This window comes from Meriones unguiculatus, chromosome 10 (assembly GCF_030254825.1).
Source record: "Meriones unguiculatus strain TT.TT164.6M chromosome 10, Bangor_MerUng_6.1, whole genome shotgun sequence".
In the NCBI taxonomy this organism is placed as follows: domain Eukaryota; kingdom Metazoa; phylum Chordata; class Mammalia; order Rodentia; family Muridae; genus Meriones; species Meriones unguiculatus.
This window is the reverse complement of record NC_083358.1, coordinates 21,826,868-21,852,340: the sequence shown is the minus strand read 5'-3', so window position 1 is coordinate 21,852,340 and position 25,473 is coordinate 21,826,868. Positions and strand designations below refer to the sequence as shown.

General features: G+C 47.5%; 1 protein-coding gene across 1 annotated transcript; it reads left to right on the top strand.

The window, feature by feature from the left end:
- The first annotated feature begins 859 nt into the window (after positions 1-859).
- Positions 860-25,323, top strand: Pskh1 (protein serine kinase H1). The gene is made up of 3 exons (XM_021632240.2): positions 860-985; positions 10,237-11,264; positions 23,106-25,323. Exons 2-3 carry the CDS (start codon positions 10,308-10,310, stop codon positions 23,421-23,423), a joined length of 1,275 nt encoding a protein of 424 aa, XP_021487915.1. The 5' UTR covers positions 860-985; positions 10,237-10,307; the 3' UTR covers positions 23,424-25,323.
- Positions 25,324-25,473: the final 150 nt, after the last annotated feature.

Below are 25,473 nucleotides of genomic sequence, written 5' to 3'. Positions count from 1 at the left end.
ATTTTATTTTTCCAGAGCTGAGGACTGAACCCAGGGCCTTGCAAGCACTCTACCACTGAGCTAAATCCCCAACCCCTTAAATTTGTATGTAACCACAAATCAAAACAACAAATTAACCCAGGTGTGGTGCTCGCCTTTAATTCCACTAAAAGCAGACGGATCTCTCTCAGTTCGAGCTCAGCCTGGTCCACAAAAGAGTTTCAGGACAGCCACGGCTACATGGAGAAACCCTGTCTCGAAAATCCAAAAACCAACCAACCAAACTATAACCCCACAGCTTTCTAGAAGTTGGTCCAAAACTGACTTCACCACAATTCAGAAATTAACTGCCTATTTAACATAGCCGAGTGTCCAAAATTGTTTCAATAGCAATTAAAAAAAAAAAGACTAGCGTGTAATCCCAGCATTCCGGGAGGCTGAGGGAGGATTCCCAAGAGTTCGAGGCCAGCCTGGACTACTACATAGTGTTTACCCCTTGTAAGCTAGGGCGACAGATCCAAATGAAACTGAACAGATTTTATTTAAAAAAAACCTACGTCAGTCATACGTGGAGATCCAGAGGCTGTTCTAGAAAGTTCTGTGCTCCCTGGGTTCTCCCCTTCCCTTCACGAGCCCCTTCAACTCTAGAATCCTGACATTTCCTCCCCATTTCCCTCAGTTTTTACGTTTCGCAGCACCGTCGCCATCCACAGGCTTTGATCCCCAGCGATTTCCAGCCGCAAAGAGAACCACCCCTCGAGAAGAGCCCTTCCCCGCCCGGAATCCGTTGACTGGCAGGCCCGCAGAGGACGCCCACCGCCTCCGCGGCCGGGCGCCTCCGCCTCGGGTCCTCCCGGCAGGCCGCCCCAGTTTGTTTTGGTGTCGGGCGCGCGCGGCGATGACGTCAGGACGCTGACGCGGGAGGATGGCGGCGGCGCCCGCGGCCTGGGCTGGGAGGCGGTGGGCTGAGCCGCCGAGACTCCGAAGAGCCTGCCGCCCGCGCGAGGTGAGGCCTTCCGGCTCGGGGCTTCGGCCTGACCGGCGTGAGGAGCTGGCGAGCTCCGCCGCGGCGTGGGCCTGGCGCTGCCCCGGCCGCCGCCCGCCATGCAACCCCGAGCCCTCGGCCCCTGTACAGCACCAGGGCCCACGGGCTGGGGAGCGGGCCGTGCCGTGGCCACCCGCGGTCACCTGGCAGGGCTTCGAAACCCGCTGCCGCGTTAGGCCCGGTGGACGTGGTCAGCTGCCCGACAGTCTGCTGCCCAGCCATCCCGCGTCCAGCGCGGGTCAGGTTGATCTAAGCGTGTGTGCGGCGCCTACTCCACACCCTTCCCTTGCGACTGAACGCCAGGGTCCTGCGGGGGTCACCGATCGCTTCCATGTACTGTCTGGAAAAAGGGCCAGAGTCCAGCTGGGTCGTTTGCACCTCAAATCTGTCATACGTACAAGGAGCCCTATCCGCTTAGTCCTCTCTGAAGCTTCTGCATTGAGGATTCCCACCTGAAAGCCACTAGTTAAAATTGCCTCCCTAGTCACCGCAGGGAAAAGCGAAACCTCGTAGCCTGCAGCGTTCGGAGTTCTCCGGACGAGGCCTAGTTACAGTCAACTTGTCAGCACTTCTGTACTGCGTTTATGTAGTGTGTTGTTGAGGCACGTGAGCCTCCTGTTAGCTTCGCGGTTTCATACCTTTGAGGTTCAGATAGCTGCTTTCTCGGCTTTTGAAACTTCCTTTCATTTCCACCCTCACTCACCAGCATAGGAAACTTGCCTGTGTCCTTTAAAATCTACCATTGATGTCTTTTCCTTGGGAAAATCTCCCTTGCTTTCACACAGTAGTGTTAAAGCTATTCTGACACTGACTTTCCCCTGGATACAGATAAAGCCGTAGTAGGGAAAGTCTGTCATAGCCAGTGTATGAGACTGTCACAGCAAATAGGCGCTGCAGCCTCTTCGACCCTTGATGATCCAAAAGTCTCTTGGAGTCATTTTTCAAGATAAAAATTCCAGTTTTCCTCTTGGTTCGATGTAATGGATACACTTCTAATCCCGGCGTTTATGAGGTGGAGGCAGGAAGATGAGTAATGGCCAGTCAAGGCTACGTAGTATGTTTAGGACAAGCCTAGGCTACAGGAGGTCCCGTTTCAAAAGCAAAATAACCCAAAGCCCTGGTATGGTGGTGCATGCCTTTGATCACTGCACTCCCCAAAAGAGACAGAATCAGGAGGAGGGTGCCCAAAAGTTGAAGGACAATCTGATACAGAGTTCCAGAGGCCATCTATTTATTATTATTATTGTTATTACTGCTATTGTTGATGGAGATTGTTCTCAGGGCCTTAAGACTTAGCTTACAGTTTAATTTCAGAAGTTGTGTAGTAGCTCAGATGCTGTAACCCCAGCATTTGGGAAGCTGAAGGAGCAGGATTACCATGGATTTGAGGCTATTCCAGACTGCATATGGAGTACCAAGTCAGGCAGGGCTACAGCGTGATACCCTGTCTCATTGTGTTCTCCCACGCACTCACACACACACGCGCGCGCGCACACACACACACATATTTGATTGGTTGGTTAGGTTAGTTTTGTTGTGTTGTTTGGAGACAGAGTTTCTCTGTGTGGACTTGGCTGTCCTGGACTCGTTTTGTAGACCATGCTGGCCCCTGCCTCCCCAAGTGTTGGGAATACAGACATGCACCACTGTGCCGGTCAGAAACCTGTATTTTTAAAGTTGTTCTAAAGTCTTCCTTCCTCCACTTGTATGGTGACTAATTGGCCCTGGGCATTTTCCATTCTACTAAACTGAGCTGTTATATCCATTTCAGAAACCAGTATTTTGAAGGAAGACAAACAAACAAACAAACAAAAACAAAATCAGGACATGGTGGTGCACATCTGTGGTCCCAACATTCAGGAGGCTGAGGCAGGGGGATTTCTGTAAGTTTGAGATCAGTCTTGCTTACATTGTGAATTCCACAGTCTATCCTGGGCTACGGAGTGAGACCCTGTCTCAAAAAGAAAATAAAGCAAAAGCTAATGACTGTACTTCTTGGATGATTGTACTCCTGCCTCAGGAAGCTACTAGCTTTGTGGACCCCTATTATGGGTCCATTGCCCATTCGTTGGAAAGACTTTGAAAGACCTAAATTCAGTTACTGACTTTTTAGGATCCTGAGAATCTTTGAGTCGTATTTGCGTAGGTCCAGAGTAGTATAGTCAGGTTTACTTCGTTAGATCTCATTAGATTGCAGATGGGTGAGATAGTATATATGAAATACTTAGTACACTTGCAATTTTTCTCAGTGGGAGCCACTATTTACTAATGTCCAAGTGTCTTTCATCATTTTTTTTTTCTTCTGTTGCTGAGTATTAAACCCAGGGCCCTATACATGCTAATCTAATATATGAGGTACACCCTAGCCCCAGACAATTTCGAGACAGGGTTTCTCTGTATAGCCTTGGCTGTCCTGGACTTGCTTTGTAGACCAGGCTGGCCTCTGCCTCCCAGAGACCCACCTGCCTCTACCTCCCTGAGGCAGATTACAGGCATGCACCACTATGCTCACCTTTTCTGTGGTTTTTCTTTGTGTGTGTGTGTGTGTGTGTGTGTGTGTGTGTAAGTCAGAGACAATTTTTTGAGAGCTACTCAGGAGGCTGAGACAGAGGTATTGCTTGAGCTTAGGAGTTTAAGGTCCATGTGTTGGTTCTGGGATGGGATCAGGTTGTCAGTCTGGGCAGCAGGTGCCTAGACCCATTGTGCTTTTGCCAGCCTCATTGTGGTTGATATTATTGCTTTGTTTTCCCCTAGTACTAAAAGTTGGACCTAGTCAAGACTTCTGCCACTGAGCTAGAGTCCCAGCCTCTTTTTCACTTTTGATTTTGAGATAGGGCTTTACTAAGCTTCCAGGTTGGTCTTGAACTCACTCTGTAGCTTAGACAGGTATTGGTATTTTCCTGCCTCAGTTTACTGAATAGCTTCAATTATGGGCCTTTTCCACCAGGCCCAGCTAGAAAATGTCTTTTTTTTTTTTTTCTTATTTTGTGTTTTTGGAAGAGGTTTTCTCCTTGTAGTCCTGCCCTGGAACCGGTTTTGCAGACCAATCCTCCTGCCTCTGCCTGAGTGCTGGGATGCCTGGCAAGATGCTATCTTTTAAAGTTGTTCTTTATATTGAGCAGTGTGTGGGGTATTCCCTTGTGTTTTGTGTTTTCTTCAAGATTGATTCTATGTATCTGAGAGCTCTGATAACACTGCTTCTCATCAGACAGATGCAGTTGGCCATTCTCCTAGAAGGGCTTTGGAATGCTGACTTAACTAGAGGATGAGTTTGCTGAACAAGCAAGTTTTCTAGGTCTAATTGTAATCCTGTGCTTAAGTTGTCTAAAGGAGCCAAAGAAAGTGCAGCCCTCAGGAAACTTGCTTGCCTCTGACACTGAGCTGTAGTTTCACATCTGAGTTTCTTGGCCCTTGGAACAGAATGCCCTTGAAGATCGGAGTGCCTGTGGAATCTGAGGTAGACGCTGAGGTTTTGTGACAGTCACAAGGTCATAGTTGAATGAGTGAGAATTTGGTTTGACCTTTCATTTGGCTTTGTAAGTATGAACATGTTACATGAGCAACTCTGACATTCCTTAGAGCCTAACTAGCTCTGTGGTGATGTGACTGTGCTGAAAGCAGTTGAAACCATTGACCCTTAAACTCCAGGATAGCTAAGAGAGCTGTCTCCATTGGCCCAGGGCATCACACAATAGTTTATTCTCTATGCATATCTTGGCATATGAAGAAATTTTGAGAAGTAAAGCCCTAAAAAGAGGTAAGCAATCCTGATTATTGAGAGCTGGAAAGAGGCTTATCTGAACACCCTTCCCTTCCGAAAAATCTTAGTATTATATCTGCTAGGTCATCACTGAAGTAATTCTTGATACAATCTTTCATTGTCAGGATATTAGATGTTAAGGTAGAAATATGTTAAGTTTTCCTTTGCTGTAAGAAAATTATCTAAGAAACTTTTTCAAGCTGCAAGTTTGAAGTGGCCTTTCAGGGCATTTTAAGAATGATGGGTCAGCTGGACTTAGTGGCCCACACCTTTAGTCCCCTAGTACTTGGGAGGCAGAGGCAGGTGAATCTCTGTGAGTTCAAGGCCAGCCTAGTGTACATGGTGAGCTCACAGCCAGAGCTACACAGTAAGAACCTGTCTTGAAAAAAAAAATTAATGGGTAAATGATTGTTTTTTGTTTTTTGTTTTTTTTTCAAGACAGGGTTCCTCTGTGCAGCCTTGGCTGTCTGCACTTTGCAGACCAGGCTGGCCTTGAATTCACAGATCCACCTGCCTCTGCCTCCCTGAGTGCTGGGATTATAGGCGTGTGCTACAACTTGGCTGGTCAAAGGATTTTGTATGGCATTGTCTAGGCTGTACGTTCTTTGAGAGCAAAGACTATGCCTTCTTTTTATCACTCTCCTAATAGAATTTTCCAAAGCAGGAAATTAGTAAACATTTGTGGGATAGAAGTGAAAACTCAGGGCAAATTACTAGATGTGTATTTCTGATGGTGGGATTATCATAGATAGAGTTGGGCCTCGTGGCAAAGTGAAGAAAACAAAGGAAACCTCAGAAGTCTCACTCTCAGCAAGATGGGGTCTCTGTCTACCAACTGTTATCATGTAGGACAGTGTGTTCAGGTGTTCTTGAAAAGTGGGGTCCCAGGGTACTATTTTCTAAAAAACCTGGACATGGTATATATAACTGTGGTACCAGCTACTCGGGAAATGAGACAGAGGTATTACCTGAGCTTAGGAGTTTAAGGTCAGCAAGGGTAATATAGATCCCCATCTCAAAAATTAAATAAGTAAATAATAAAAATCTGATGATTGCCAGGCAGTGGTGGTTGGCACACCTGTAATCCCAGCACTCAGGAGGCAGAGGCAGGTGGATCTCTGTGAGCTGGAGGCCAGCCTGGTCTACAGAACAAGTTCCAGGGCAGCCAGGGCAACACAGAGAACACAGTGTTGAAAAACCGAAAAGAAAAGAAAGATAAAAAGAATAACGGTCATTAATGATATTAAAAGCCAGGCATGGCTGTATATACCTATAATCTCAGCACTTGGGAGACTGAGGCAGGAAAATTCCACATTCAAAGCCAACCTGAGCTAAATAGGAGAACGTATTTCAAAACTTTATGGGCCAAGTGGTGGTGCACACCTTTAATCCCACAACTCAGGAGGCAGAAACAGGAGTATTTTGAGTTTGAGACCAACCTGATCTACAGCCAGAGCTACCCAGAGAAACACTATCTTGGATTCCCAGCATTTAGGAGGCAAAAGCAGATAATCTAGCAAGTTCCAGGCCAGCCAAGGCTATTGTCCAAATCTATTATCATCATCATCATCATCATTATTGCATATGATATGTATGTGAATGTGGGTACATTCACTGTGTCAGATCATGCATGTAAAGGTTGGAAAACAACTGTTTTTTCTTTGAGACACGGTTTCTCTGTGTCCTAGCTGTCCTAGAACTCACTCTGTAGACTAGGCTGGGCTTGAACTCAGAGATTTACTTGCCTCCACCTCCCAAGTGCTGGAATTAAAGTTGTGCCCAGCTAGAAAACAACTTTCTTACACCATGGATTCCCAGGATTGAACTTAGAATTAATTAATAGTCTTATTGCTGACTATGTGGGTTGTGTCTAACTTTTCCTTTTAAAAACTTTTCCTCTTACATTTATATATTTGCTTTGTGTATGGGGGGTGCGTGTGCCACACGTGGTGCACATGGTGGAGATCAGAGGACAGCTTACAGGAATTTGTTCTCTCCTTACACCGTGTGAGGAGTGAACTCAGACTGGCATGTGTGGCAGCCAGAACTCTTCCCTGGGTGAGCCCACTTGCTGGTGCACTCGGTTTCTCTCATTTGGGATGCATGGTCTTGCTGTGTATCCCTCACATTTGTAGCAGCACTCCTTCCCCAGTCTCTCAAGTGCTAATTAGAAAATTGTTTTATTTAGGATTTCTGGTTTGATTTGGTTTTGGTTTTTTTGAGACAGGGTTTTTCTGCATAGCCTTGGTTGTCCTGGAGCTAGCTCTATAGACCAGACTGGCCTCAAACTCCCAGAGATCCATCTGCCTCTTCCTCGTGAATGCTGAGATTAAAGCAGTGTGCCACCACTGGCAAGCTAGTTATTTTTTTAATTATCTGTTTTGTGTGCATGTGGGTGCATCCACAGGTGTGTGTGCCTACAAGTGAAGGCAAATGTCAGATGTCATCTCTGTCACTCTCCTTCTTAGTTACATTTATTTATTTTATTTGTGTGTGTGTGAGTTGTAGAAACAGAGTTTCCCCAAGACTGGCTGCTTCTGTTCAAAAGACTTGTCTAAAATGACAAAAGATTTTTGTCTGGTGTATGTCTGCCTTATGATGTGATGATGAGAAGTACAGTTTAGTAATTACAAATTCCTGAGATTAATGAGAGACTTCTGCCTTCCAAAGCAAGGTTCAGAATCATTTATATGTGTATGTATTTATTTGTATTTATTTCTCCTTGTAGCCCTGGCTGGCCTCAAACTCACAGAGATCCACCTGCCTCTGCCTCACAACCACTAGGATTAAAGGTGTGTGCCACTATGCTCTGCTTTCAGGTTCTTTATAGTTGAAAGGTTATCTTGCTTTACTATGTGTGTCGGGGTGGGGGTGAGGAGAATTGTGGGTTGTGGTGGTGGCATTGGAGAGGGGCAAATGTCTATTTTCCACCCTTGGGAGACATTCACAGACCAGGCCTGTGTTGGTAGCTCTTTTCTCCTGGCCGTGCCCATAAATAGAGTTAGGAAGCTGTGGACAGATTTACTTTGAGGTTCAGATAACCTTTGAAATCCAAATAGGCTTCCATTGTTGTCGAAGATGTTGTACCGCAGTTGTGGCTTCTTTCTGCTTCTTGAAAATACCTCAGAATCTTTCACTGTTGCTTCATAGCAAACAGAAGTCCAAATGTAGGCCATGTTTTACTCTCTGTTGACAGACGGTGAATGCTGCCTGAGTTCAGCACTTCGCTAGGTACCCAGGGAGTCCTAGAAAGCTGAGAGACAAGCCTTTGTCAAGGAGCTGACAGTAATGAAAGACAGTCGAGAGGAGACCTGTGTAGCCACATACCTGTAGTCCCAGCACTCAGGAGCTTAGGCTGGAGGATTGCTGCAAATTAGAAACCAGACCAGGCTAAATGGTGAGTTCAAGGTCAGCTAGCGCTACATAGCAAGACTGGCTAATAAAGAAGAAAACTAGAATAAAGATGGGAGCTGCATGACAGCTTATAGTTGGAATTTGAGTTTCTGAAGATAGGCTCTTGAGAAAAGGGCTCAGCAGAGGTGTGATGACTCACCGCCTTAGTGATGTAAGGAAACAATTGAGGCTTTGCCCTGATGAGGTCAGTTTCTGCTGGGCCCAGATACTTCTGAAATCTTTACTGTTCAATAATAAAGATCTTTGGATGGAGAACCAGGAGATGAGGACATGCTTGGCCATTGCTATTTGTCTATTTATTTGCTATAAGTCTCCCTACCTCTCTTGGCCAGTCATTTCCATAGGGTCAGGGAGGACAGTGGTGCCAAGTGCTTCTTCCCTCTGTTACTGTCCAGTACGCATGGGCTTTCCCTGAGGAGTGGTTTATATCAGTCTGGGATCTGAAGGTATTGAGCAGACCCTGGAGGATCAGATAATGTCTATATTAGCTTTGTGACTTGGGTAACTGATGTTACATGACCCCAGGATGTCTTTTTTCTGGGGCTTTCTCACTCACCCTGTCTACTCAGTTACCTGTGCTGGCTGCTAAGACACCGACACAACATAGCTAGAAGAATAGGTTTTTCCAAAGTTTTTGCCAGCCACCATCATTTTCCCAGTATTTCCATTTCCACTTCATCAGTGTGGGAAGATAAAGTGTGATTGGAGCTGAGCATTCAGGAAGCAGAGACAGGAGCTAGACGTGGTGTTGCATGCTTGTAATCCCAGCATTCTGAGAGGCAGAGGCAGGAGGATCACTGAGTTTGAGGCCAGCCTGGTTTACAAAGAGAGTCCAGGACAGCCAAGGCTACACACAGAAACCCTGTCTTGAGAAGACAGAGAGAGACAGATAGACAGAGAATGCAGAGACAGGTTAATTTCCAGGCTTGTCAGAGCTACATAGTGAGACCCTGTCTCAAAAAACAAAGCAAAGCAGATGTGGTTAGAGTGTGGAGGAACTGTGGCCATCTGAAGGGTGCTACCTGTGTCCCCTAGCTTTCAGAGCTGGCCCCTTTTCCTGTTTCAGTCTGTATTTGGAATGGTAGAATGCTGATAGCAGCCTTCTAATTGGGATAAACAGTGATCTACTGTTGACTATAGATCTGTGTGCAGGCTTTGTTTAAAGTGAAAAATCTGAAATTATAGGTTTGAGTTATTACTATCCCTAATGTCTTTGTTTTTATTTTATTTTTTGGTTTTCTGAGCCAGAGTTTCTCTGTGTGGCCCTGGATCTTCTGGAACTTGCTCTGTAGACCAGGTTGTCCTCGAACTCAGAGATCTACCTGCCTCTGCCTCCTGAGTGCTGAGATTAAAGGTTTGCACTAACATTGCCTGACTGTTTTTATTTTTATTTTATTTAAAAATTTTATGTGTATGGGTGTTTTGCCTGTATGTATGTCTGTACACCATATGTGTGCCTGGTGCCATTAGAGGCTAGAAGAGGTCAGCAGATCCCCTGGAACTGGAGGAACAGACAGTTATGAGCTGTCATGCGGGTACTAGGAATAGAACTTGGGTCCTCTGGAAGAATAGCCAGTGCTCTTAAACTGCTGATCCATCTTTCTATCCCCTACTCTAACTTCTTAAGAGGTCAAAGACATCTCTTTGCAGGTTATTGTGTCAATCAATTTTTGTTTGTTCTTGGGACAGAGTCTCATTAAATAGCCTTAGACGGCCTGGAAATTGCTATGTAGACTAGTCTCAAACTTGCATGCCCTTCCTGCCTCCGCCTCCAAAGTGCTAGAATTACAGATATGCACCACCATGTCTAAGCTTCATTCTTCTTTTTTTTTTTTATCTTGATTCTTTTTTTTTTTTTTTTGTGAGTTTCACATCATGCACCCCAACCCCATTCATCTCCCTGTCCCTTATCTGACTTCATTTTTAGTTAGACTGCATTTATTAAGGAGACAAGAAAAGGAAAATAACTGTTATCCTTCAGAGATGTCCCTGGCTATTCTGACTTACCATTTTTTTTTTTTTTTTTCTGTTTGCATAGGTGTAGACGGGACCACTGCCTACAGAGCAGGTCCTGCCAGCCTCGCTGGAGAGGATGCCCCCGTGTCAGTGATGGGCTGTGGGACAAGCAAGGTCCTTCCTGAGCCACCCAAGGATGTGCAGCTGGATCTGGTCAAGAAAGTGGAGCCATTCAGTGGCACTAAGAATGATGTATACAAGCACTTCATCACAGAGGTGGACAGCGTTAGCCCTCTCAAAGCTGGGTCTCCAGCTACCAGTCAATATGCACCTCCCTGCCCTGGTGTTCCCACTTCTGGCCACACAGAGCCTCCTTCAGAACCACCACGCAGGGCCAGGGTGGCAAAGTACAGGGCCAAATTTGACCCACGTGTGACAGCTAAGTATGATATCAAGGCCCTGATTGGCCGAGGCAGCTTTAGCCGAGTGGTACGTGTGGAACACCGGGCAACCCGACAGCCATATGCTATCAAGATGATCGAGACCAAGTATCGAGAAGGGCGGGAGGTGTGTGAGTCTGAGCTCCGAGTGCTGCGCCGGGTACGCCATGCCAACATCATCCAGCTGGTGGAAGTGTTTGAGACACAGGAGCGTGTATATATGGTGATGGAGCTGGCCACTGGTGGTGAGCTCTTTGACCGGATTATTGCCAAGGGTTCTTTCACTGAGCGGGATGCCACAAGAGTGCTGCAAATGGTACTAGATGGTGTCCGGTATCTGCATGCCCTTGGCATCACACACCGAGACCTCAAGCCTGAGAATCTCCTCTACTACCACCCGGGCACTGACTCCAAAATCATCATCACTGACTTTGGCTTGGCCAGTGCCCGAAAGAAGGGTGATGACTGCCTGATGAAGACCACTTGTGGCACACCTGAATACATTGCGCCTGAGGTCCTGGTTCGAAAACCCTACACCAATTCCGTGGATATGTGGGCACTGGGTGTCATTGCCTACATCCTGCTCAGTGGCACTATGCCCTTTGAGGATGACAACCGTACCCGGCTATACCGGCAGATCCTCAGGGGCAAATACAGTTATTTGGGGGAGGTGAGTTTGTCTTGCCCCTGTTCCAGGGGTGTTAGCAGGGCCCCTCAGAGAGAAGGTATAACCTGTAGCTCCTGGTCAGAGGGGCCTGCTCTAAAGGTCATGCTCATGGAGCCAGGCAGACAGTGTAGAAGTGACAGAGACTAGCAAAGTGTCTTAGTTTGGATTCCCCTAACTGTAAGTCTGAGGCGAAGACCTGGCAGCAGAAAGCTTATGTGGGAGGTAGGTAAGCAAAGGAAGGGGAAAGTGACACAGGAAAAGGGTCAATGTAATGAACAAGTACATTACGAAATGGGCTGGCTAGCCTGGCCCACATATCAAGTTCAGGCCAGCTAGTGCTGTCTAGTGAGACCCTGTCTAAAACAAAACAAAAAAAGAAGTGGTCTGGGGCTGGGGAAATGGCTCAGCTACTTTTGTGCTCGCCATGTACCACAGGACCTGAGTTCAGATCCACAGAACTCATGTAAAAGTACATGTGCTTGTCATCCCAACACTGGGGAGGCAGTGATAGAAGCATCCCTCTAGCCAAAATGCTGTGTTCCAGATTCAGTGAGAGACCCTGTCTCAAAAAATAGGGCGGGGTAGGATAAAGAAGATCAGCCTCTGGCCTCAACACACACATGCATGTGTGCCTGTACACACACAGGAACACATGTATACCATACACCACACACACAAAAGTGGACTGCTACTGGAACTCAGTCCCACTTCCAAGCTTATGAATAACTGTGGACTGTGTCACAGGAATGTATCATGGAAGTGTGTGTGTTTAAGGATATCAACTCTACCTTAAGAGTTAAGAATTTCTTTTGGTGGGATTGGGGTTGGAGAGATAATCAGTGGTTCAGAGTGCATATTGCTCTTGCAGAGGACCTGGGTTCAGTCCCCAGCTCCCATGTTGGTCAGCTTACAACCACTTACATAATTCCAGGTCAAGAATCCACCTCCATGGGCCACAGTACAGACATGCACACACGTCCACACAAACACACACATAAAAAAATCTTTAGAATATCTTCAGCATTAAATCCCTTGTATTTCTTGCCTATCTTGAATGTTAATGGGTGCTGGAGAGAGCCCTCAAGTAGAGAGGCAGAGAGATGCGTGCACTAGCAGTGGGAAGCTGTGACTAGGCCTAGTAGCTGCGTGGATGTAGGGGTAAGGGCCTCTGTAGTGTCTATTCCTTTGAGTACAAAATAAGCTAGAATGAATATGCTCCATCCTCAGGAACAGTATCTTATCTCGATTCAGTTTTGCCATGCAACAATAGAGGCCACATGTATCCACATACTTTGATTTTTACAAGAGAAACCAGATCTGACCTTAAGATGTTAGAAGTTAGTTTACTTTTTTTTTTTTTTTTTTTTTTTTGAGACAGAGTGTCATATAGCACAGAATAGCCTTATTCTCAGAGTATAACCAAGGCTGGCCTTCAGCTTTTAATCCTCCTGCCTCTGTTTCTTAAATGCTGGAATTACAAGTATGCACCTCCATGCCCAACTTCAGCTCACATATATATATATACTAAGTTACAGGCCCACAAATACTAACCTGTGTGCGGTTCAAATAGCAAGCCATCCAGTTTGTGGTTGCTGAAGGAAGATGCAAAGAGAGTCATTGCTAGTTGATCTTAGCAGGACGCTGACTGGGGAGAAGATGAGGCCGACTGCAGCAGACTGCACATGCTGCAAGCTGGAGAATGCTTATGTGCTTGTGGAAGGTTTCATTATGCTTTGTGAGGAACATGAGCTGAGTTTTGCAGGACTATGTACTCTTCCAAGACAGGAGGGTGCCTCCCCCAAGGACAGAGTGCTCCCCTCAGGGCTTGGCCTGCCAGGGCACTACGGTTGTCTTTGCCGTTTTTGTTGTTGTTGTTTTATTTGTTTGGTGTTTTGCTTTTTAATGCTTTATTTATTATTGTATGTGTGATTATGTGGCTGTGGGTATGTGCACGCATGGCATGTATGTAGAGGGCAGAGGACAACATTGTGGAGTAGGTTCTCTCCTTACACCTTCATGTGGATTCTCGGAATCAAGCTCAAATCATCAGTCTTGAATGGCAAGCACCTTTACCCACTGAGTACAATCAGTGCCTCTTTGCTTTTTTTTTTTAATTTATTGAATTTTATTTTATGTGCATTAGTGTGAAAGTGTCCAATCCCTTGGAAATGGAGTTACAGACAGCTGTGAGCTGCCATGTGGGTGCTGGGAATTGAACCCGGGTCCTTTGGAAGAGCAGGCAGTGCTCTTAACCACTGAGCCATCTCTCCAGCCCCTTTGCTTTGTTTTTTTGAGGGAGGGTTTCGTATAGCCCAGACTGACCAGAAGCTCTATGTAGTCAAGGATGGCCTTGAACTCCTAATTCTCCTGTAGCCACCTCCCAAATCTGGGATTACAGGTATGCATCATCACTGCCACCTGCCATTTCTGCCTTTTTTGCAACCTACACTAAGACCTCTAGTGTCTGTTCCATTGGGAAGGAGCTCTAGGAGCAACTGCCTTCTGTGGCCTGACTTTTCCTCCTAGGGCCAGGACCACCCACTCCCATCCCCATTATCTGGCTCAGAACAGTGTTCTTTGTGAGAGTCACCCAAGGGCCTCACATCACTCTGTTTCAGGGCTTAGGATCCCACGCTATAGCAGCCTCCCCGTTAGCTTGCAGATGAAGTTGAGGGGTTAGTCAAGGACAGCCCTTTCTCAGGAATGGGGCTGTTCTTCTGTAGGAGAGGCCCTAGGTCATACATTTCAAAGGTGGCAGTGATTTAAGAACAGAGCCATCTTTCCCTGTGCAGCTCTGTCACAGCACTAGTGAGGGGTCTTTCCACAATATTTCTGCGAGGAAGAGAACTGTTTACACTGACACATGGCCTGTGTGGGCTCTGAAGCAAAGAGGTCACTGTAGAACACTGACGCTCTCCACAGGGTGAGCAACACAATGGAAAGCTCGTGTTTGTTCTCCTGTCATTTGTAGATTTTAAGTGAGTGAATATGGCATTTATAAAATGCTGATTCTCACCTGTCTGTGTTGAACTAGTACTAAACAAGAGTGCAGGATGCCACAGGTTAGCCTGAGAACCCTGTAAAGGTTCTCAGAAAGTTCTGCAGCCTGGACAGGAGGCTCGGGGACTACATTAGGTTATAGCTGAAACGGATACTTTAAGTAGAGCATGAATGTCTGGAAAGTTGAAAGGCTGCTTGTATTCTGAGCTTTGTATGGTGCCAAAATGTTGAGAGTCCTTCCAGATGACAGGAGGAGGGAGAAAGAGTATGTGTTTCCCAAGTAGAAAAACTTGAAAAATCTATAGATGCACCCAAGAATTTCTGATTCTGGCAATTGTTGATCGAGCAGTTTAGCTAATTGGAGCTTGCAGTCTTGCTAACTGGCTATTGATTATCTGAGCCTGGGGGAATAACAAATTAGTAGAGTAGAGAATGGACTCAGGCCTCCTGCTCCTGCTGGCATCCAAAGACAAGAGCCAGATATTCTGTGCCTGCTCTGCCAGAGTTGCGGGCCCTCCGTGTGAGAGCAGGAGCTGGGCATTACCCAGTCTTTGCCTCCACTAAGCTCTAGTTGGAGTTGAGTGCATCAGTTCCCAGCTCTGAGTCAAATCCCTGGCAGACCCTGCGCCACCAGGAGCTTGACCAACCTCAAGAACAGGTCTAACTACCTGCCTACCCACCCTCTGTGGAAAACTTTTTTTTTGTGCATTGGTGCTCTGCCTGCAAGTCTGTGCAAGGGCGCTAGATCCTCTGAAACTGGAGTTACAGACAGCCGTGCACTGCCATGTGGGTGCTGGGAATTGAACTCTGGTCCTCTGGAAGAGCAGCCAGTGCTTTTAACTGCTGAGCCATCTCTCCAGTCCCACTTAAGCTACATTTTTAAAGGTATTTTTATCACAGCAATATGAAAAGTTATTAAGACACCTACAAATGATTTATCTGGGTATTGTGTGGGGGAGGTGGCTTCCTTATTAGATCTGGTCCTCTGTGCTGGAGGCCAGTTTTTTGTTTGTTTGTTTGTTTGTTTGTTTTTGAGACAGGGTTTCTCTGTGTAGTCTTGGCTGTCCTAGAATTCATTCTATAGACCAGGCTGGCCTCAGAGATCCACCTGGCTTCCAGTTATCTTTTTGTCCTACTGGTCACTGCCTACCCAGAAGCATATCTGGAGAAAATACAAGAGACATGAAAGTCTGCCTGTTTCCTGTACACCAAGCCTTGCCTGGCACCCTTGTTTTCGCAGGATTTGGCTATGGACTTCAGCAGAAGGCTCCTGTACCTGACTGAGCTCCTGGGTAAATTGGATATTGTTTGAGAGAGTGGAGCAGAAGTGAAAGAGGTGAAGGCCTTGTTTTGGGGAACCCTTGCTGCTGAGAAGATCCCCAGCTTTCTTATAGGTCAGATGCAGCAGAAAGTGTTATAGGTGATGCCTAAATTATTATATGTTGTTAAAATGGCCCCAGCTTGGCTCTTGGGCCTGGTTGGGACAGATCTTAGATTCTAGGGAGTAGGCACCACGTGCTTAGGAAAATGATGCTAGTCCCAGCTCTGCAGGAGGAGCATTAGCTTTGAGGGTGGATCTAGAGAGGCCCATCCTCTCTAGAGGACCATCCTCTATTACCCAGAGTATGAAAACTTCCACCCTTGAACACCTGATTGGGCCCTGTGGTAGTGACAGGGCCTAATCCTGACATTTCCATCTAAAGTCCAGGCTCGGGCTGTACCCCACTTGTATGTACTACAGGCCCCAGATGTTTGCTACAGCCAGTCAGTCAGCACAGTAAGCTTTTGTTCAGACTATTCGATTTATTCTTGGTGTTGACCTTAGAAATGTATCTGCTATGAAAGGTCCAGTTCAAAGGTTGCTTTTCTTTAGGAATAATGCTAACCATTGCCATTGTCTAGAGCCTACCAGATTCAAGGTATTGAGCTGGGTATGCTACATCTAGCATCTCCAGTTTTCACCCATTTTACACACAGGGATACTGAGGCTACTGTGGTAAGTAGCTTGTCAGTGGTTTCACAGCTAAAGAGCAGAGCAGGCCTACAATTGGAACACATTCCATGTTGGCTTTAGGGAATATAGTCTGCTTTTCTTTGCAACACATACCTCAGTATTTTGCTAGTGTCTGTTTCAGTGTTCTTTGTTATCTTATGTGTGGACACATATCTCCTTGCTGACCTGTAAGGTCCTAGTTGACACTTTGTGTGCCAGCACATACATTCCCCACAGACCTGGCTTGGCACGCCATAGCTACCTATCTCAACATTTGCTGGTTGAACGGGAGTATTGTGATGACTAAAAGGAATGTTGTTCTGGTTTCTCCTAAGGGAAGTATGAGTAGTCACTGGTGGTATCCTGGGAAGGGTCTCAAATGCAACTGCTGTCAGGCAAGATGAAGCAGAGACCTTGCTGGTGCTATGCTTAGGAAACTGCTGGCCAAAGCTGCTGTGGGCACAAACGTTTTCATAGAATTCCAGGAATGAGCATGCTCTTCACTTAGGGAAATTCAGGACATTGAAAGAAGAGGAGTGGGCTGGAGAGATAGCTCAGAGGTTAAGAGCAGTGGCTGCTCTTCCAAGGGTCCTGAGTTCAATTCCTAGCAACCATATGGTGGCTCATAACCATCTATAATGAGATCTAGTGCCCTCTGATGCAGGCGTACATGCAGGCAAAACATTGTGTATATAATAAATAAATAAATAAATAAATAAAAAGAAGAGGAAATGTAGATGGAGATAACATTGCAAAGAGAAGTCTGAAATTTACCCAGTTTAGGGGTGCTGGAGTAGAAGGCAGTTTGAAAGGGATGAGAACATGTTACTAAAGGAGACGGGAAGGCCTATGTGAGGGTGAGAGAAGACAAGACACAAAATCACCTCAACAGGCGAACTTCCTGTCACAGGAGACCTTAAGAGGCTGAGGAGCTGTTTTTAAAGGAGTGAATACAGGACGTGAGTCATCTGTAGACTCATGCTGAAGTACTGTTGGGGTTCTCTCACTCAGTGCTGCTGTGCTCCACTTGACAAGAAATGTGACAATCCTTGGCCTGATGTCACTGCTTTTGTCAAGAGTTCTATTCCTAGAGGCAGGATGTATGAAAAGGCTCTTGGAGGATTGATGGCAAAATGATGGTACCATCAGCAGCTCTGCTGACTTTCTTTAGAAGTCTGAATTGCCATCCTCCTCCACTTGGGCATTCTGAGCCATGGGTAAGCCTGGATATCACTCCAGGGACAGGTGGGCTTGGGTAAAGTCTCACAAAGCCTTCTTCAGGAGAGTAAGTGCCTCTGAGCAGATGACAGAGCTGGTGGGAGAAGAAACCCATCCTTCTTCTGCCTGGGAAATATGAGATGATGGGAAGTGGTCTGCCAGGGATGGGCCTCTGGTCAGCAGGCCAGCCAGCCATTTCTCTGGGGCCAAGGGTTCTTACAGAGCAATGAGTTGGGCGAGCACCATTTAGTTCTGACCACTCTGTAGTAAGATGAGTTCACAAAGTCAGAATTGGCTGAGCATCCCCATCTCAGCTCTTCTCTGACCCTCTCCTCACCTGACTCTTCCTCGCATCTTTTTCTCATAGCTCTTGCATTCAGGATTCCATGATGGTTTTCCCAAATCTATACCTGCCATTGCAAGGAGATAAATAAGTTACACCAGGACTTGGCCCAGGACCAGCACTAGACTAGCATGGGATGGCAGGATGAATGATGAGATGAATGTGGGATAGAATCTCTTCTATCCCAAGAGATCTGGACCATGTTGGACTGGACCTCAATTTTGGGTACCATGCATACATGCACTAGACATAAACCAGACTGCTGTCACCTTCAGACAGGCCTTCCTTAACACCTCGTAGCAAGTGTCACTGCAAGGTGGCCTTGTTTGGGCCATTGATTATGGGCAGTGGATTCTTGGTAGCTGGAATCCTTGTTGGAATCCTTTTTTAGGGAGCTATGGGCTGTTCTTTCTGTGATAGAGCAGGAGGTAGATTCCAAAGGAAGAGCAGAGCCCCGTCATTTGCTACCTCATGGGCTGCAGGCTCCCAGAGTGTAGTCCTTGAGGCATTCTTCTGTTGCCGCTGCCCTGGTTACACACTCCCCAGAGTAGGACCTTCCCTGTGGTTTAGAAGCAGCTGACATTTGTAACTCCACTGCATTTAGCTCTTCCTACAGAAAGGGTTGCTCCAAACACTTCCAGCAGCTTGTCAGCCTGGGCTCGGTTATTTTCATCTCTGCCATTTTCTCAGCCCTCAGAGGCCCACCAGCAGAAGGGAACAACATAGCTGTGCTCAGTCATTCCCTGTGCACGAGTGCTCCCCTCCCTCTCCTCTCCTCAGTGTCTGACTTTACCTGGATAGTTGTTCCTTGTCATAGGCTCTGTTGCTTCCAGACCCCTAGTTTAGGAAGCTGTCCTGCTGTTCTCTCTCCTACATTCCGACTTCTTCAGATTCACTCACGGTCTCCCCTCCATTAAGATAGGTGCGAACTCTCTAGTGGGTGGATGGTTATGGCGACTTATCTGGTCCACCTGTCCCCTACTAAGCATTCCTCTGCATTCCTTGCCCAGTTTCTCCATCTCACAGGGCAAAGCTGCTTTCTGCCTGGAATGCTTTGTTTTCTCTGTCCCAGGGCATGCATGGTACATCGACTGGGGCCCTGGTCCAAAGTGGTCTGGCTCACTTGAGCAGAAAGCTGAGTTATCTTCATCTCTTGTTATTATTTTTATTTTTATTTATTTATTTCTCTGTGTAGCCTTGGCTCTCTTGGAATCATTTTGTAGAGGATTTGCTGGCTCCGCCAGTGTCTGGTCTTGGTGCATTTTTCAAAAAATACAACCTTGGGGTAGCTTCTGAGGGTGCTGTCCTTACTGTTATGAGAGCTCTGCTCTCCTGAGTAAATCCAAAGCTCTGTTTCCCAGAATTTCTTCTGTGCCCTTTGCTTTGCTTTCATTCAGGCCCACGTAAGTACAAAAAGGATGCCTTTGAGGGTGGGAATACTGGATCTGAAAATATAAAAATACATCTTAGACAAAGCTGGAGGAAGAGCTGAGTCATGGTAGCAAGCCCAGCTTTGTTCCTTCCTCCCCCCCCCCCCCCCGGCTGCTCTGCAGCGGGACTGTCTTCTTATCCCAGTCATGGGCTGTACAAGGAACCTCAGGGATCAGAAGGTCGGTAGAATATTACATCCTATGCTTCATGCTTTGCCTGTAGCCAAGAGGTGACAAAATATGGGAAGCATGTTCTTAAGATTCAGAACTTTCATAATTAGGAGAGGCTTAGAATTATGTTGTGTTCAGTCTCTCCATGTTGAAAGTGAGGCTGTGAGTTCTCTTAGGTCATACAAATAAGTGGAATTGGTCATCAGGCTTATAGCCTGACACTTTGCCTTCTTCTAGGCTCACTTGAGAGGGGTCAGCCTGCTGCCAGAGGAAGTCTGGGGCGGCATGTGAGTCGGTTTGCTGCCAGAAGGAAGCAGCTTCTTCACCCTTATGCAGCTTAGGCTGAACAGGTGCCTTCATCCTCATCCCCTTTCTGGACTTTCAAGCTCAAAGTGAGACTGTAGTAGCCTTGGGAACTGCTCTTGCTGTCTCCTCCCACTCAAGAAGGGGCTGAGAGAAAAGGGAAACAGATCCTGTGAGCTGGAACAGAATACCTTTCTGTATCAGTGCCTCTCCCTCTAAGAGATAGTAGGAGTCCTCAAAGGAATGGCTTTGGCCCAGGAGAAAAGTAGGGGATGATGAGGGGAAAGTGGTTAGGAAGTGGCCCTTCCCCTCCCTGCGGTTGTCTTCTCTGCTGTTACAACATCAGAAATAAGTACTTTCACTGCAAGAGAACAAGGTGTCTGGGGGTCTGTGGACTGGAGAAAAAAGGCAGCCAGCTTGACGGTCAGACTCAGAGTGGAGGTGATTCCCTTCCTCCCATACAAGTGTCCAGAGATTCATGGAGAGTATGGACTAGTAGCATATTATTGAAACTGTCTTCTAATCTCCTAAATGTCTGCAGGCAGAGCTAACTAACTTCTTAACATTTCCTGCTAGCCCTTACCCCCTCCTGTGTTTCATATCAGTCCAGATGCAGGTAGAAACCTATGGGAGACTAACCAGCTGCTATCTGGGACCTGTCTTATCTGTTAGCCAACTGAGGCCACGAATGTTCCTGTCAGATGCCAAGGATATGTACTGAGGTCAGAGTTCTGTCCTTCAGCCAGAGAAAGCAGTTAGAATCTTGGACACCGAAGGGCATGGCTGTTTAATCATTTTTCTTTTTCTCATGCCCTGAATGCCTCCTGACCAGTCAGTCATAGCCTGGCAGACATTCTCAGGCTTCAGAGAAGCAGGTGGGATGTGCTGCAGGTATTGACTGCTTTCTGGATTGGACTTGAGGCCAGAAGTGGGACTGTGGAGGTGTAAGAGGCCCTATATTTCAGTCTAGGTTAGCTTTTCAGAGGTTGCTCAGCCGGCGGTCAGCCGAAGTCCCTGCCTCACCATCTGCAAACTAGACAAGGCCCCCCTCCCTGTGTTCAGCCTGCTTGATTTCCTACTGCTTTTTTTTTTTTTCTGTCCCACATAGGTATGACGACTTGAGTTGCATCGGCTTGGGGAATCATACTACCAGCATAGTTTTCCCAGCTCTTCAAAGAATGAGAGTGTTGGGGGCCTTCCAGAGAGCTGTGCTGGCACTCAGACAAATGAATCTATTGGCATTCTATACACAGTGGCACGAACACAGTAATTGATAAGGCGAGAGTCTGGGGGAATAGGAAGGGTAGATCAATCTGGCTTGCTTTAGCACTAACAGGCTGGCCGCCTGACGAGCAGCAGGGGTTGGTGCCTGGTGCTCGCCTGTGCCACTCTGGAGATGGAGATGTTTAAGCTCACTATGCAGGTCTGGTAAGAGGCCCTTCTAAGACTGTATCAGACTGTTTCCAAGCCCCAGGAGTCCACAGTTTGACTGGGTGAGGAACTGAAGTGAGGAAGCCACCAGTTCATCCATGTTCAGATTTCTAGCTTGTGAATCTAGTTTAACCACTGTTCCATCTTTTGCAGAGAAACTGCTACTCTCTTATTTTGAGGAAGGTGTTTGAGATAGGGTCTCAGGAGGCCTAAACTGGCTTCAGATTGTCTTTGAAGTACAAGGTGGCTTTGAATTCTTGATCCTCCTGCCTCTACCTGCCAAGTACTGGGATCTTTTGCTATCATCATCATTATTATTGACTTTTCAAGACAGGGTTTCTCTGTGTGGCCCTAAAACTCACTCTATAGACCAGGCTGGCCTCAAAGTCAGAGATCCACCTGCCTTTGCCTCCTGAGTGCTGGAATTGAAGGCATGTACTACCATCCCTGGCTCAACTGCTGGGATCTAATGTGTGTACAAGAATGCCTGGCTTAGGGTTGCTTCTCTGTCCAGAATGGAATAAGGGACAGACTCAGAATCATGCAGCCATGTGCACGGCACTGTGGGCTCCTTTGGAGCTGTTTTTCCAGGAACCCAGGCTGGGCTGCAGAATGTCTTCTAGTTACTAGAGAAGCCCAGCAGGCAGCACAGTGCAGGCATTGTGATCCAGTGTGTTCAGTGCTGGGCTTTATGTTCATCAAGTCCTGATAGGCCATTTTGTAAGTGAGAGGCAGGGGCTTGTGCTCAGGTGCCAGCAGCAATGCATAGGGCTTTTTTTTTTTTTTTTTTTCATTGTATGAATGGGTGTTTTTGGTGCCTATGTCTGTGTAGCATTGTACATGCAGAAACAAGAAGAGGGTGTCAGACCCCCTGGAACTTGAATTACAGACAGTTGTGAACTGCCATATAGGCTGGACATCAAAACTAGGTCCTCTGAAAAGCAGCCAGTCCTCTTAACCTCTGAGCCATCCCACCAGCCCCTCCATAGGGCCTTCTTAATGTGGGAGCCAAAGTTTTCTTGGCAGTTATACACTCTTCCTCCTCAGTCTCAACACAGGAACCTGTGCTCCACGGACCCATAGGGGTATCAGGACCTACTTGCTGCTCTGAGTAAGCAAGCTCTCTCTGGACCACCATGGCTACATGTCCTCGGGCGTTGACTTTCTTCCTCCTGAGTGCTAGCATCACTGGGTACTGGCCTAATGCTGAATGTGGCCTTGTTACATGCTGGATTCTTGTCACTTGCAGCTAAGCTCAGTGAAATCTAAGATTTGATTTCTAAAAGGCAGGCGAGGACGGTGACTACAAGCCTCCTACCTCTTCCTTAGGCATCCAGATGAGTCTTCTCTCTGCATCATTTCTGTCTAGCAGTTGGGAAAGGGTTCACCTGATGCCTAGCAAGAGATCAAGGGAGCCCTACTAGGGTAATGTTAAATGGCCATGTCCATACCTGGAATGTGGACCCTTGTAAGATGTTCCTGAGCAGCCTGAGGAGCATGTTCAGAGGCTCCCCAAGGTGAAGGGTGCTGCAGAGTAGGACAACAGACTTCACCTAGCACTAAAGAAAGCAGTGGTGCCCCTGGCATCATAGTGGAGCCTATGTAGCAGAACAGGCAATTATCCAGCTGCCTACCCTTTAAGTATCAGAGCCCTTCTTAGAAGTTCTCTCAGGAGATTCAGGGCCCCAGAACCTGACCTTCAGTAGAGCAGCTTAAGGATCCACAACCCTCCACCGCACTTGGCCCCACTAGGTTGAGTTCCGTAACCTAAAGCAGTTTCCACAAAGGACTCCATTAGACAGCATCCATTGGTGAGTAATTCGCCACACCTATACCTACCGAGTACCTCCTCCATCTGCTGCACAAAACTAGGGCTCAGTACCATCTAACAGGAATAGCCAGCTATGAGGACAGTCTTGCGTCTTCTCACACTAATTTTTGTTCTTGGCTTCTAGCCCTGGCCTAGTGTATCTAATCTGGCCAAGGACTTCATTGACCGGCTGCTGACAGTGGACCCTGGAGCCCGGATGACTGCACTACAAGCCCTAAGACACCCATGGGTAGTAAGCATGGCAGCCTCTTCATCCATGAAGAATCTCCACCGATCCATCTCTCAGAATCTCCTCAAGCGTGCTTCTTCTCGTTGCCAGAGCACCAAATCCTCCCAGTCCACACGTTCCAGCCGCTCCACACGCTCCAACAAGTCTCGCCGTGTTAGGGAGCGCGAACTGCGGGAGCTCAACCTGCGCTATCAGCAGCAGTATAACGGCTGAGCCGTCAGCGCTGACATGGACGCACTACCGTCTGGCCACTCTCTGCGTGTCACCTGGGCTCGATCCCTTCTCTCCAGCGAGGCCTCAGGGCCAGCAGCAGGCAGCATGTCTGGACCCAGCTCCTCTCTATACCTTTAGCAGCTGCCCACCTACCTTGCCTGCTATGATGGAATGGTGGCCCCAGGCCACCTGAACTGGGACCTGGGAGGCAGCTGCTCTGTTTGAGTTGGGAAAAGGTGCAGGACCCAGTCCCCACTGGTCTCCTTAATGTTTGCCTCTTCCTTGGACCAAAGGGACCTACAGTGTAGGGTAGAAAGGGTCCTATGGCTCAGGACTCTTTTAATCCATTACTTTTATTAACCCCTTTTTATCCACAAAGCATCCGTCTAGCTCCCATATTCGCTGCCATGCTAATCCTTAAGGGTGTGCTCCAGTGGGAGGTCTAGCTTTTGCTGTAGCTGGATTGCCAGCCCCGGGTGCCTCATTAGTCCCTTAGCTCCAGTTAGATCCAAGTGACCCCACCATTTCCCTTAGTCAAGATCTATCTTCATTGTACCACCAGGGACCCCTTCTAGCCCCCAGACTCGTCAGCACCTCTGGTGTAGGACTGTGACATGGACCTTTACGCTCAGGCTCCAACCTCTCTATGAGAGGGATTCTATCACCGTCAGTGCCTTTGCAGAGCCTACTACTGTCTCTGTCTCCTACTCGGATGCTGTTACATCCCCCATCTGCCTCCTTCCCAACAGTGAGGGGTTAAAGGGAGCTCAGCTGCTGCTACCTGGGGGATGGATGTGCCTGAAAAGGATTTTCCTCAGAAGTCCATTGTCAATCCATCGTTCTATCTTTTGGTATTGCCCTTCGCTGCTCACCTGGAGTAGCCATGACCTCCTTTATAGCTTCGTGATGGCGCCATCTAGTGTCTAGCCTGGGTATAGGTGGGGGGGTAGCGGGGAGAGGGAGGGTGGCTGGTGCACCCTTGCAAACCCACAGCCCTCCAAAAGGAAGAGGAAAGAAAGGAGTAGCTGAACTGGGGGAGAGTCCTGGGCTGCTCAACTCCCCTTCTGTTCAGCTTCTCCAAACCTCACCCTGGAACTTAGCCGTACTGTGTTACCTGCCTCTGAACCCTGGGTGCCATGGGTACTGACTTTGCTGTAAGAGCTGGCCTTGCCCTCTCTGCCCTGTGCCCATTTCTTTTTCATAGCATTAACTTTCCAGGCTGGCCCCACTGAGTCTCAGGCGGGAAGGAGCCCTTCTGGGAGGTAGGGAGGGCTGCAGGGGCTGCTTTCCCAGAGGACTGAGCCACAACAGTCCTTCTAGATGGTCTCCCCTGCCATCACCATAGGAGGCTGGAATCCAAGCTCCCTCCCTCTGTAGCTGCTTTCAGTGTGTAGAAGGGGCAGGACAGAGCCTAGCAGGGCCTTGGCTAGACTAAGAGCCTCTGTCAGCAGGAAGAGTCTTACTCCACTCAGCTCTGCTCAGGAGGCAGCCTTGAGCTAGGCCCTCTTTTCTACGTATGCCACCTCCACTGGGAAACCAAACCAAAGAGACCACTCTGTGCCAAGTCAACTGTGCCTTATATACCCTCTCCTTACATCCTTACATCCCCTGCCCTCTGAATAGGAGGCAGTGGAGAGCCTGAGCCTCACAGCCTCGGAATTCCCCCACCTACCAGTTCCCCAGGAATCTCTGGGGGTGTGAACCAGTGGGGATTTATTTTCTCTCTTGCCCAAAGTAGCTCTGGTTGTGAGGGTAGGACAGAGGGAGTTTAGTGTCTTAGGCCTTTGATAGGTCCACCAGGCCGTCATGCCATGGACTGTGGATGGAGAATGTGCAGTTATTTATTTGTGTACTCTGTAAATGTATCTTCTGTATTCAATAAACAAGCTGCCCTCCCCCAGGGAAGGCTGCCATTTTTTTTTTTTTTCTGACCACACTGACTGCCATGGGACTAGTGGATTGTTCAAAGAGAGGAGTAGGGGCCAGAGCCTGGGATGACTATTGTAGGAAGAGGACTGGCTCCTCAGCTGGTGCTATACCAGAAGACAAA

Excerpts from the sequence above, each read along its gene's own strand:
- Pskh1 (XM_021632240.2), top strand. The coding sequence starts at position 10,308 with ATGGGCTGTGGGACAAGCAAGGTCCTTCCTGAGCCACCCAAGGATGTG. Across the intron at positions 11,265-23,105 it reads AATACAGTTATTTGGGGGAG|CCCTGGCCTAGTGTATCTAA; the intron begins GTGAGTTTGTCT and ends CTTGGCTTCTAG.